Raw genomic sequence first — 14,534 nt, forward strand, 5'->3', positions numbered from 1 at the left:
CAGGCCGATATATATATCATCATCTGCGTGTGTGTGCATGCATATCTTTTTAGGGAGGCGGAACATGTGCGTGTCATTTACCGTCCACATGCGCTGCAGGAGGAAGCGGCGTTGGAGAGGAGTTTTTTTTAGGTTGCAACAAGCGATGAAATGTTTGATTGAGAAGGCAAAGAAGAAGAAGCAGAACCCAATTCCACCAGTGCTTGATCCCCCTAACCGCTGGGGCGTGTGGCGAGGAGATACGTCAGAGACGAGGGAGTGGGGGTTGGGGGGCGGTGGCGTGGGGGTGGGGGGGGGGGGGTCGGTCTAGTGGGGAGTTGATAGGCTGCACATGTGTCCTTCCCTGCTGCACACACATGTGCACGGTTGTCCTCTAACTGGATTTGATATTCTTTCGTTCATCCCTATTTGTCAGGCACTATTCGAATCACTTCCATGTCTGACAAATACAGAAAAACAACCCACTAACTGTAACTAAACAACAACCTGCTATTTTCGCGGTGCACTAGAGAGCTCAGTTTCCTTTTACTTTTTGTTCTTTACAATTTTCAAACAGGCGTAAAGTGTTAAGGCACAGCGACAGTTCACTGTTTTGTGTGTGTGTGCGTGCGTGTGTGTGAACACGCACGCACGCACGGACGGACGGTGGTGGGGTTCACTGTAGGATGATGGCTCTAGTTCCATGGAAAACTCAATTGCTGTCCTGCATTACCTTGTGTGGAGGGGCTCTGTGTAACTCTAGATCTTTGCACGCAGATACCAGGGGCTCACCAAGGCTCAGGGTTGAGACATTAAGATCTATAAGTAGTTATGCCCTGACAGATAAGTCTAAGTAGCATGCCTTTTGCTGGGTTAGGGGCTCGGATCATGGGCTCCTTGCTTTGAAAAATAGAGCCACTGCAGTATTTTCTTTTTCTCCAGAAAGTTGGATAAAGCCGTAATTACTTAAGAACCACATACAGTATATTTAGCGCTTGATTGACATTCTGTGTGTTAGCCAGCAGTTTTTGCATTTGGACTCCGTCCCAGACGGACAGTTACATTTCATCCATTTAGCAAATGGCAGACTAGACTTCCGCACGTACTACTGTGTACACTAACAACATCAACTCTACTTGGTTGTACGATGGTGTGTTGCTCAGTGAAAAAGGGCCATCTACAAGCTCACGTGCGTGGTGAGGTTATAGACAGAGTTCCCACGGCCATGAAAGTCCTGGAAATGTTTTGAAATGAGGAACCAAAAAAAAAACAGTTTTCCAGGTCTGGAAAAGGTTTGGAATTAATCGAATGTTTTGGAAAATGTTTCATTCATTGTTTTAGCTGTTGTTTTCGTTCGTAAAACATGTGTCCAAAACATGTCTTGCGTTACGAGAAATATGTAACCTGATCAAATGTAGTGCTGTACTGCACAGCCTGCGTGAGTTCAACCTGAGGTGCTTTCAGACCACCTCGGCTCTCAGAGCACTCTGGTGTTGACGACTTGACGTCATAGAGTGATCTGATATCAGTTCAGAATTGACACTCATTACATTACCATTAATTACCATTATCATCTTTAAAATTTGTTCAATTCGTCCCATGTGTAAATGATGATTATTGGCTCCTTTGTTTACACATCGGTGCATGTTGAATACTGTCTGGAGCACTGTTTCCCAAACAGACACATTTATATGGGTCGTCGGACACATAAGTATCGTTATTTCAAAAATAATTCAAAAAACACTATTATTCATTAATTAAAAACTAAATTAAATGATTTATTTTCAGTAATTTCCTGAAGATAATAAAAGAAAAATCTAAGAAACTCCATATATTAGAAATAAAAAATGTATTTAATGTTTTAGAACTAGTGAAAATATCAGATCTACAAGCTCACAATGCTGTGCGAAGCGCCGTGGTGTGCGCTTGTAGATCTGCTATTTTTTTACTAGTTTGGGTTGCGGTCAAACGTCTAATTTCTCTCGAGCTAGAACGTTTGGGAACCCTTGGTCTACCAAACAAGCTGCGATTATTGCATTTAGCAATGACTTCCTACTCCATTATTCAGACGCACTGGGCCAACCTGTCTTCTGACTCTGAGCAGTCAGTGTGTGTTCCCAAAGGGCATCTAGTTGCTGTATACGTTCATATAGGTTCAGGATTTGTAGTGCCCCACAGTACTGCAGAAAGAGAGAGAGAAAAAGAGACAAGAGTAAAAGAATAGACAACCAGAACTCATTCACACAGTCAGTCACAACAGGAGGGAGTGGAGAAGTACAATATCACTAAGGTAGTGTTAACGTAGTTCTGCCAAGAGCACAGGGCAAGAACCACAGTTCTACTGTACTGTACTGTAGCTGCTTCTAGGACAAAGATACTGTAGGCTATATACCACTAGACCCAGTGCATGCATCCACGGCCCCCTCAGTCATAAACTATGGTCAAATATGATCATATAAATTCTTCCTCAACAGGTAGTACAGTCAAAAGTTATGCTAAAAGGATAAAAAGCTACCAGGGCCTTGTTTCTATTGTGGTCCATTGTACTCAATTCAACAGCAAGACATACAACACACAATACAATACATATTGGTTAAAAGATCAGTATAGCAGCAGCAAACGGTATATTTTCTGTGGAAGGAGCGGTGCGATGCCGTTACCAAGTAAGCCTGATTGTATTTCAAAGTAATGTGACAAAAAAAACAGATTTACAATTTAACAATGCATCACGGTACAATGCTTCTACTGTAGTAGATCTGTTCTTTTTGTCACATTCAGGGTGTTTGTGTCTGTCTTTTTGTCACGTGACTCCCTTACTCGAAAATCAATCAACAGAGTGACACGCGTTGTGCAACAGAGGTGGGATGTTAACGTTTAAAAGAAGGTGGAGGCAGGGGAGCGCAACCAGTTAGTCTATCTGCAATGCCCAGGAAGTGTGTCTTCAATAATGTGTGGCTTTTGAACAAGCATAACAATGTTTTGGCCTGTGTTGGGGCATAGCACACTGTAGTAAGAGGCACTATTGCGTATATAGGTCTAGAAATGGGGTGAAACATATTTTGGTTGAAGCTTAGAAAATTCATTGGTAAAAATGTGTGCGAACCCTATCCACTACTTTCGGTATTCTTTAAAACATTTGAACATTTTTTTCATATTTTATTTGTATGTGTTTTTCTCTCATACTCTCTCATACTAACACAACACTATGGCTAAGCCTGTTTTTAGTCAAAGACCCCTGTAAAAACAAATCAATTCACCAATGTTGTTTTGACACATCCTCCCTGTGGAAAAACAGCCATGTAGCAACAGTATCAATGACACACACACACACACACACACACACAGGCATAATGTCACTGCTTAGTAATCCAAGCTGCACTCGGGGGCAAATGTCACCTCGTCCATGTGTTACATGAACAATAACAAGCGCTTCTTTCACGGGACAAGTCGTGTCCTGCATCTGTCAGAGGTACCTGCATAGCCTGATCCTCCTCTGTCAATCACTCACTCATCACACGCTTCATCTGTGTATAGAACTTGAGCTATGGTTATGGCTAAGGGTTCACCCAGTCTGGGCTTGGGCTGGTACATTTATATTCGATGTTCGATTATTCCTCGAATATGGGGGAAGATTTATATTCAATTATAAAACAAATATATTAGAAAAAATATATATATATGGACAACACAAAAAAAACATGTATCAAGTTATAAAAAACATCTTTTTATTGGATCCGAGCAGGTCCTTCTGCTGTGTTTTACAATAACATGTCATTATCTATGCGTTTCTCCCCCCCCCCCCTCCATTTCCCAATTCCAATGTCCCTGTCGGCGCTGTCGCTGTCTTAAATGCATTCAGCTTAAGGGCTGTCCCATTGTCAAATCTTCAAGTGCATGGAGTGCATGGTCCTCAGGAGCCCCTTTATGCTCCCTGAGTCTAACATTGATGCAGAGTTGCTAGACTTTGCTTGAGGGAATTACCCACAGATCATATCTTTGTAATGTAAATACAGGGTTACCAGGGTATCTCTTCCAAATGTCAATCATTAAGTATGCACATTAGTCATGCAGCCCATGGTTTGGAGAATGTCAGCAAACGCTGTTCTGACGGAATAGCGAGATATATATATATATTTTGTAATAATGAGGTACAAACATATATACCGTATTGCACCGAATATAAGACAACCCTCATTTTTCAAGACTCATTTTGTGGAAAAAGAACATTGAATGTCAAGTAGTCTAGTCTAGTCTAGTCTCCGATTATAATACGACCACGTTTTTTTTATGGATTTTTCCATTGGAGAAAAACATAGTCTTATATTCAGACCTTACAGAATGAGGGAATAAAATTAAATAAATAATGTGCAAACAAACCTTAAACTAAACACAAGTGAACAGAATAACCTAGATAGAATAATAATACTCATAGCGTTTAAAGACCTGAAATAAGGACAGAGAGTAAAAAAAAAGATCATGTAAAGTGTCATGATGAATGAAGGACATGGCTTAAAAGTCCTGTCCAATTCCTACTGTACTGTACAGTACAGTATTTAGCATTTAGAGCCCTTGCAGCCTTTCACACTTCAGCACTTACTGTACTTACTTACATTCTGTGAGGGCTCAGGGCGTAAGGCTTCAAAGGGAGGACGTTGGAATTGGGCCTTCGTTCATTCACTTTCTTACGTGGCATGCTGTCAGGCCCGTTTACGTACGTACGGCAAAAATGAGAATGTTTAAAATGAATGTGTCTGTGATTCTTGTGTTAAAGAGTGCCAAAGGTCTACAGAACAACAAGGACTCGCGCATCATCTGGGCCAAAGATGACCATTTAATCACCACGGGATTCGATATGGTGAGGAAATCCACATTGTGCGGCATTCAGTACATGTGTACCTGAAATGTGTGCTTGTATTCTAAACTTTTGTGTTAACCAGTGTTTTCAGGGGTACCCACTACCCGTGTGTGTGTGTGTGTGTGTGTGTGTGTGTGTGTGTGTGTGTGTGTGTGTGTGTGTGTGTGTGTGTGTGTGTGTGTGTGTGTGTGTGTGTGTGTGTGTGTGTGTGTGTGTGTGTGTGTGTGTGTGTGTGTGTGTGTGTGTGTGTGTGTGCGCGCGCGTTATTTTCAACGGCGTGTATTATTGTGTGCAGATGCGTGGCCGTGAGGTGAGAGTCTGGGACTTCCGGAAGCTGAGCTCTTCTCTAGGCTCCGTGTCACTAGGCACTGCCAGTGGGTGAGTACTTTGTGTGTGTGTGTGTGTGTGTGTGTGTGCGTGTGAGCATGACATGGGACTGAGACAGGAACAAAGAGATGCATACAACTAAGATTTAAATTATATTAATAATTTCACACCGCAAAACATACAGCTACGTTTACAGCTAGTGAACCGTGAACTGTGCAATTCGTTCCAGAGGGATTTTAGATTTCATGCAGCAGTGGCAGAGAGTCTAATGCTCCAATGACTCCATATAGAAGTGACATGGGACAGTGTGTGTAGCACAGTGTGCGTGCGTCTGCCACTCGGTCTGAGAGATCACGTGCTCGGCGTGTATGTGTGTGGTATGTGTGTATGTGTGTGGTATGCGTGCACGTGCACATTTGCATGTATATGTGGAATGATACATGCAGAACGGGCTTCGCACAATGCGCGGCATCCATCCCTGCCTCAGTCCAGAATGCAGACCTCCCAGATGTTCTGACACTGTCTCTCCACATTCCTATCATTTCCTGGATCAAAACACACACACACACACACACACACACACACACAGCTATATCCTCTCTTTTCTCTGTTCTTTCTGACAAGAGCAAGTGTGTGTTCTTCTGGCCATGATCTGGCCATAATCAAGGTGAAAGGTCAGGCAACAACACACACACACACACACACACACACTGTTCCTCCTCAATCACAGTCTGTCGTTTCGGCTGCCACTGACCTCCCCCGATCACTCATTGCCTCCGTTTATTTTTCCAAACACGGCTGCCGGGGACCAGAGGAAAGCGGGAGCGTGGCCAGGCTCTAGAGAGGAGGGGGGGAGGATGGACACAGAGAGAGAGAGGGGGAGAGGAAGAGGGGGGAGAGAGAGAGAGAGAGAATAGAAGAGTGGCTGGGTGTATGCGTTCCTTTGTCAGATCCAGCCCATGCGTTTCAGTGTTATTACTGAATGTGTTGGTGAGCCAAGCCTTTTCATTGTGCAGAGAGCTAGACAGGCCAAACTAGGCCAGGCCAGACCGGGCTGCAGTGCAGACGCACTGACTTGCACACTAGATGACTCTATAAAGGCAGAGAGGCAGCCGTACTCGCATCACAGGCACGCTGTGAGCTGTTCACTGCTCTGGCATCACTTCTGTTCTCCGGGAGGAGAGAGATCGTCGATGTCCAAATTTAGTATACATACTGTGTGTGTGTGTGTGTGTGTGTGTGTGTGTGTGTGTGTGTGTGTGTGTGTGTGTGTGTGTGTGTGTGTGTGTGTGTGTGTGTGTGTGTGTGTGTGTGTGTGTGTGTGTGTGTGTGTGTGTGTGTGTGTGTGTGTGTGTGTGTGTGTGTGTGTGTGTGTGTGTGTGTGTGTGTGTGTGTGTGTGTGTGTGCAATATGTATGGGGATGTTAAGAACTTAAGACATACTGATTCACACAGTAAACAGATTCTTGCTTGGTTCTGTGTCGCGTCTCGAAGATTTGGTTTGAAGAAGTAGCATTGACACGTCTATACTGCACAGAGGGTCATTCTCAGGGGAATGACAGTATTTGGCAGGTCTCTCGCCTCTTTGGGAATGTGTTTGTGCGAGACAAGTTATTTAGGAGTTGACACGGCCGACACCCCTTCGGCACACACCCCCACCCACCTGTAACCCCCCCCCCCCAACCCCACCCACTCCATCTCCATGTGACAGTGACAGATAGTTGCCTGTCTGCAGTCAGCATGAGAATGATGTATATCTGATGAATATCTATAATATCCCCCCCTGTCTGAACACAAACATTAAATGCCATTGACAATGAATGGAGAATTTATGTCATATGTATCTGAGCAAATGGCCATACGTTTGATGATGATGATGTACGATCATCAGAGCGCCCCTCACTTCACACGGGTGTGATTTTTACAATTATTATATCATTTAATTTCATGGGGCAGTTTTTAGTTGTTTGATACAAGGAAGGTAAAGACAAATCAGTTGTCTCTGCTCGGAATCGAACCGGGGGCGCCGCCGCCATCTTGGTAGTACGGCGCACTCTCCGGTGCGACCCTGTGCTTTTTTATTATGATTGTATTTTCAGTCAAACGTGGCTCCCTGGTGTTTCCTGACTAGATGGAGGAATGTTGACGTTGACTCAGTGTCTGATAACTGTCGCCACGTGGGTGTGCTGACGCTATGGAGAGTCCACTGGTGGTGGTGGTGTGTGTGTGTGTGTGTATGTGTGTGTGTGTGTGTGTGTGTGTGTGTGAGTGCAGAGGATCCTTATTCCTTAACCACTGTCCTACTCATCTGGTCACAAGCTGTGCCGTCCGTGATTTTACTGGGTCTCCGACTCCACGGCCGTCTTTGTTCACGTTCTCTCTCCAATTGGAGTCTTTTTAATCTACCATCTATTGCCCAATTACATTTTTGGCCTTTCACCCGCGACTATTTTGATAATGGCTGTAAAAAGAAAGACATGAAATCTTCCAGTCGACATAATCATTGGGGGTGTTTAACCTGCAGTTCAAATGCAATGTCTCCCTCATTGAAGCACTTGAATACCGACCCCCCACCCCTCACCGCTGTCTCCCCTTGGTCCTTGGTATGGACCCCTCACCGCTGTCTCCCCTTGGTCCATGGTATGGACCCCTCACCGCTGTCTCCCCTTGGTCCATGGTATGGACCCCCCACCCCTCACCGCTGTCTCCCCTTGGTCCTTGGTATGGACCCCTCACCGCTGTCTCCCCTTGGTCCTTGGTATGGACCCCTCACCGCTGTCTCCCCTTGGTCCATGGTATGGACCCCCCACCCCTCACCGCTGTCTCCCCTTGGTCCATGGTATGGACCCCTCACCCCTCATCGCTGTCTCCCCTTGGTCCATGGTATGGACCCCCCACCCCTCATCGCTGTCTCCCCTTGGTCCATGGTATGGACCCCTCACCCCTCACCGCTGTCTCCCCTTGGTCCATGGTATGGACCCCTCACCCCTCACCGCTGTCTCCCCTTGGTCCATGGTATGGACCCCTCACCCCTCACCGCTGTCTCCCCTTGGTCCTTGGTATTTCTGCAACGCCAGCGATCATGGGAGTGATTGGTTGTAGATGATGACTATCATGTGCGTGGCCGTGGACGGTGCATCTGCTTGCCATCGTCTCCAAGGCCACTTCCTGGCCAGATGCTGGCGGGCCAGCGTTGATGCAAGACAGATCAATCACATGACAGTCCTCGCCCTATACCCTGTTTAGTATATATATATATATATATATATATATACCACTGTTTCCCAAACAGTGGGTCGGGACCCATCTGAGGGTCACGGGCCAATTTTTATGGGTCACAACGTGAGTAAAATCTTTCTTTTCCTAGTGTACATTTAAAGAATATATATATGTATATTTTAAAAGATATCATTTAAGATATCAAAAAAAAGGAAAATCATTTAAAAACAAACAAACACATCTAAGAGATTCCATTAAAAAAACTAAAAGAAATTATAGAGGTAGTGAAAACAGCCGATCTACAAGCCCACAACGTGGCGCAAAGCGACACGTTGTGCGCTTGTAGATCTGCTATTTTCACTAGTTCGGGTCCCGGTCCAGTGCCCTATCCCGCCGTAACTAGTCTTATTTCCCTCCACCTCCCGTCTCTACTCCCTCAATCCTCCTTTGTCTATTTCAATGCGCCTAGTTTTATAACTTTATTCATTAATAATATATTCAGATTAGGGCTGCAACTCTCAATGGTCTTCTTAATGATTATTCTATTGATTACTTTTTTCTTTGATCTAATAATCTCTCTGATAATCGAGGTGTGTTTTTTGGGGGGGATAAAAAATATATATACTGCATCAACAAATGTTGATAAAGTATAAAAAATAAGGCTGTCAAAAATAACGCGTTAATGGCATTAATCAATTGCGTTAATTAATTGCGTTAAAATATTTAACGCAATTAACGCATGTTAGTGTTCCCCCTAACATGCGCCCGTGCGCGCGGCTCAGGAACGTCCAGAGCATAACAAATCTGTCACTGTGTAGCACACAGTCATGATTGAACAACACCAGAGAGATAGCTTGTGTATTGTAGTTTGGTTGCAAAGTGGTTTGATTCTGTAACTCTGTTGCGTTACTTTGTCTGCCTAGCAAAGCCCCATTAGGCTACACTGCACACACACACACACACACACACACACACACACACTACTAGTGTTAGCTATCAGCGCCAAGAATCACTCGGGTCCGTCGCAACTTGTGGACATTTTGAAAATGCCATTAATGTTTGTCCGGCTGGTTTCGTTTTGTCCTACGCGATTACGTGAATCAGCATGGCTGCGCCTGCAGTAGGCTATTACCAAAACAAACACATGGTACTTTTGTGTCGCACATGGAAAGCAACTGAAAACGACCATGGATATATTAAAGACAGTTCCCCTGTGCTGCTGTGCACAGCGGAGATAATGCACAACTCCAGGTACGAACCAAAACACTGACTGAAGCTGATTCACGACTAACTATCTCCAGACTAGTCCTGCAGTCCCGCAATGAAGGAGAGACAATCTCGCCTCTCACTACAGTCCACTACAATGCCATTCTAGCCTTAAAACCTACATTTATATGTTATTCAATAATTACTTTAGCGCAAAATATAGGCTTTTCTAAACCAAGCCCTGTTTCCAAAAATGCTTATGTGCCATTATTGTATTTTGTGAATTTCAATTAACTATAGTCTACAGTTTAACCCATTGCTTCTCAGCTATTTTAATTTCAAGGACCCCCAAATTAAATTGATAGAAAGTAGCCTAGGCCATTTTATTATGATTTTCATCTCTGGACTGGGACCCCAGTCTCCATTCATCCATCCATCCATCTTCAACCGCTTATTCCTAGTCGGGTCGTGGGGGCAACAGCTCCACCAGAGTGTTCCAGACTTCCCTCTCCAGAGCATCATTAGTGACTTCCTCCTGGGGGACCGCAGTCTACATGGCCAAAAGCCAGTGTTGATTTAACTCAAAGTGTAGGCTAGGCCTACAAATGCTCACATCACATCATGGCTATACTAAATGCATTAGAAAACAAAAAACATTCAAAAACGAATGTATATCCGCTTTCTGTCATTTATATTTCCATTTCCACAACAATAAACAGGAAAACATGGCATATTTTGGACATAGTTCGAATGGTGATTAATCATGATTAAATTAATTTTGAAGCTGTGATTAATCTGATTAAAATTTTTAATCATTTGACAGCATATAAGACATGTAATGACATGCTGGAAATTGGGACGCCAGGTTGAAAGTGGTTAAAGGGTATACAATTGCAGTAAATTAAATATATATATATATATATATATATATATATTCACAACTCCTCTGTATAGTTACAGTAGTGTAATGTGTAGTCACAAAATCCCAAGGCCTGGACTTGTCTCACGGCACACCACTTGAGGACCACTGCACTATAGGTCATGAATGCAGTCAGCAAGTTTTCATGGCAGTCTGCCCGTCAGATGTTGAGATATCTGTGGAAAGTGGAAAGGTAGCGCTTGAGGAAAGGTTACGGGGTCACCGACTAAAATCACATTTCACATTCATACTCGGTATTCTCGTGGATGTAGTATGCAGCCAATAGTTTTAGGTTTTGATTCCTGTTTTGGCACGTATCCCGTTTGGCAAGTACTGGATGGACCGATGGACTGACCAACAAAGCTATCCTAAAAGCTCCGCCGCTTGTGGGGCTAAAAATAATAAGAACACAGCAGCAGAGTGCAATTTTACAATTCTGCCTGGCCTTCCAAAAAAAAGGCATGATAAGCATTTATATAAACTAACGGTACTTTTCAGTGGTTAAGCCTTTGATATTTTCTTTCCATCACAAGTTCTCATTTAGAGTTATGAGTGTGGTTTGACGTCACCCAGTCAAGTTCTTTATCAGCATTTATGTATCAACTATATTTCATTGGTTGGACCAAAGATTTTCTGCAGGCTGTTACTGTATTAATCTCATGCTTTGCTTCTTTAATTAGTTTTTCACTGCCTCTTTCTCTCTTTTCATCACCTCCATCACTCTGAACCCTTCCCCCAGCTGGTGAAGTCTTTGTTCCATGTTACGTCTGTGCTCCAGGCCCCATCTCTTCTGCTCTGGGTCTACACAGGCTCAGGCTCCGTTCCTCTCTGCTGCTAATCTCTGCGCTGGGCAGTGTCCAGAAACACTGTCCAGAACAAACCAGGCTTTAGGAGGGAAATTGGGGGGAAAATGTAATCGCTACTTCCCACTCAATCAAATTCACCCATGGGCAGCGGCCACGTTTTATTTAGACAAATGCTCTCTTTATGTACGGTGCAGTGAGCGGTCAGTGATTACGACGCGGCAGTGTGCAGCGTTATTATTGTTTCCAGTGTGTGTCTGTGTGTGTGTGTGTGTGTGTGTGTGTCCGACCGCAATGTCAAATATTTTCATTGTCGGCCTTATGTTTATTCATTGTCGTCAACTGTTTATTGACGTGTCATAACACAGCTGCGGTGAGAGGTGCGTGTGACTCTACATTGGAATATTGAGTCACACACAGTCACTATTCCAGTCACTATTCACTATCGCTCTTGCATCTAGACTGGTGTTACATAGCATGCGTCTGTAACTCTACTCAGTGGGGTTTTGCAGCTTGTGTGTGCACGTGGACGTCATCGTGTCCTCATGCAGCCTTTGGCCTCCAGGGGTTCATCCCCCCCCACCCCACCCCCACCCCTCAGCCCCTTCTGTCTCCAGTTTATTCTCACAGCGGATTTTAAGTGGATTATTTCCTATCGTCGTAACATCGTCCCGGTGCGTATATAGCTCTTTGAGTTTACGACAGAGTCTGCTGTTTGTCTGCTAGACAGACAAACATGCATTCAGCTGTAAACCAGGGGGAAATTCGGAGTTTTCTCCTCGTCCTCGTTCCCTGCACTTGATTAATCGAACTCTACGGAATTGAATGGAAGCGAGGGGGGAGGGGAGGGGGGGGGGGGGGTATTTAAGTCAAACCTCCATAACGGAGCCTTCGCTCGGTGTTATTTGGGGCCCAGACTAGAGGTCCGTAAAAAGATGGATTCTCTTTTTCTCTTTCTGGTCCTGTTTTTAATTAGGGCGGTAGGGCTGTGGTAAACATGCTGTGTAATTGGAGCTCCAGAGTGGCCCAGGTTAGCCGTGCTACGTCAGCAGCGCTCAGCTCAGTACGGTAGGACTGTTTTCTTTGGAGCGGCACCACGCAACCAGGCCCCGGAGAGGAGCGCGCTCCAGCAACAACGGCACAAAACCTTCGTGGTGGAACATAATTTGGACGGAGTAAAAGAAAATCGAGGTCGGGGAGGGGGAGGGGTAGGGGGGGGGGGGGTATTTTTCTTTTAAGGGTTGAAATGGATAGCGGCAGAAGCCGGGCTTTTAGCGGGTGACGGGGTTCTGACTCCGAAGCCTGAGGTATACTTAGCTATCGCGCGGGTGTCACGCGCGGATCCGGGCGCCGATCTACAAGCCCATGATGCACATGCAGCACGAGGAGCTGTGAGCTTTGTGATCGACTTGTGTTCCGCGCACGACACCAGCGCATTACTAAGTATAGACTTGAGAGGGCTGGTTTTAACGGCACATACTGTTGTAGGTAGCTATTACTCAGTGGTGGAAAGTAACTAAGTACATGCATGTATGTGCTCATTACTCAAGTACTGTAGGAAAATATTGTACTTTTACTCCACTACAAAACATGCATTAACCACTTAAGCACATTTCAGCCATTTTAGCCAATCTAGAGCTTGTAGATCTGCTTTTTTCAAAAGATTTGTATACACTTGAAAACTTGAAATGGTACATTCTGCATAATGATTACTTTTACCTTTGGTGCTTTATGTACAATTAGCCAATATTTCCAGAATTGTAACTATATTTCTATATTGCAGTATTGATACTTTAAGTAAAAAAAAACGAGTACTTTTTCCAACCACTGCTATTACTGCAGGCTGTCTCCGTGTACAGGCTGCATATTATGTGGACGACGGACAAGCAGCGTGGCTCTGTGGCTCTCGTACGCCCCCTCCCCCCCACCCCCTCCAGCCACCTTCCCCCCCTTTCCCTCTATAAACCTGATTATAATAATGACTTTAATAGGTGCTCCTAGGCCGGCTGCAATCAGCGAACTTTACAACTGGGCCCCGATTGCAACCAGCTTGCAGCGTAAATGCCGGCGACGTCACGGCGATTATCCAGCTTTGCCCAACTTTTTACTGGCTCGTTACGCGCACGCGCCCCCCCGTGCGCGCATAGTACCGCAGGCAGCACATCGGGAGTTATCTTGGGCCCACACTGATGATACTTCCGCGTATAGTAGCTCGTAAACGCGGTTCGGAGCTGACAGGGAATTCTCTGAGGGTCACTTGGTTGGGATGCAGCGTGACGAAACTGTAGACTCGGGCGAGGGTTTAGGGTTTCCTCCGTTTAATTATCTCCAGTCACTACCCATTTTCTGCTCCTCTCCTCAAATCCTTAAACTGACATGTGCGCACACACTCACACACACACGGACACACACACGGACACACAGCCAGACCCCTCTCCGTATCCATCATTGTTAAACCTCAGGTCAGTTCTGTCTGACATTATGCAGAGGTGAGGCTGATGAAAACGAATCGGTGTCTACGTATACCGGCAGCCCGTGCTGCCTATTTATTGGAGTGGACACATGGCCTCCCCTAGGGAGCCGACCCCTCTGTGTGTACACAACACAGTCACGGGTTAGGTAAAGAGCTATAGCTTCTCTCCTCCTCTGAGGGAACGGTCGCTGACAGGCTGGGGAGGGGAGCTGGGGTATGGCATTGGATCACGGGGGGTGGGGGGGGGGGGGGGGTGGGGGTAGATCAAGTGGAGAGCACGGATCTTCTGGCAGAGACACCACAGATTGGTCCCCTTAACAGAGGTGTATGCCTTCTGCCATGCAGGGACACGCCCTCGTTTGAATCCCCTGAACCCACAAGTGTACCCAACCCTCCCCTTCCTACACACACACACACACACACACACACACACACACACACACACACACACACACACACACACACACACACACACACACACACACGCACGCATTGCCCTATTGATTCTACCCCAGCCTTTCTCTCTCTCTCTCTCTGTTTGTGTAGCCTGGGTCGTGGTTGAGTGCAGGGCCCAGTCATCCGGCGTGTAACAGATCCCTACTCCCTTTAATCAGGCAGGTTTGAGGAGCGGGAGCCCTCTGCCCCCCGTACGGGGATCCAGCCATCTAAAAGAACAGTTCTCCCATTCTCCCCTTACCCCGGGGCCCGGCCCCGGCCCGGCCCTTCCCCGCAGCCACGTCCAAAATCAATCCCA

The 14,534-nt window shown here is 45.5% G+C and overlaps 1 protein-coding gene across 1 annotated transcript in view; it reads left to right on the plus strand.

Annotated features, from left to right (window-relative positions):
* coro7 (coronin 7) overlaps positions 1–14,534 on the plus strand; it is a 171,116-nt gene that overhangs the window by 47,126 nt on the left and 109,456 nt on the right. Inside the window, exons 8-9 of the mRNA XM_083780156.1 lie at positions 4,751–4,834; positions 5,130–5,212. Coding sequence (XP_083636282.1) covers positions 4,751–4,834; positions 5,130–5,212 — 167 coding nt within the window. The remainder of the gene's footprint in view (positions 1–4,750; positions 4,835–5,129; positions 5,213–14,534) is intronic.

The sequence above is a fragment of the Protomyctophum parallelum genome (genome assembly GCF_964188405.1).
Source record: "Protomyctophum parallelum genome assembly, chromosome: 13".
Lineage (NCBI taxonomy): Eukaryota > Metazoa > Chordata > Actinopteri > Myctophiformes > Myctophidae > Protomyctophum > Protomyctophum parallelum.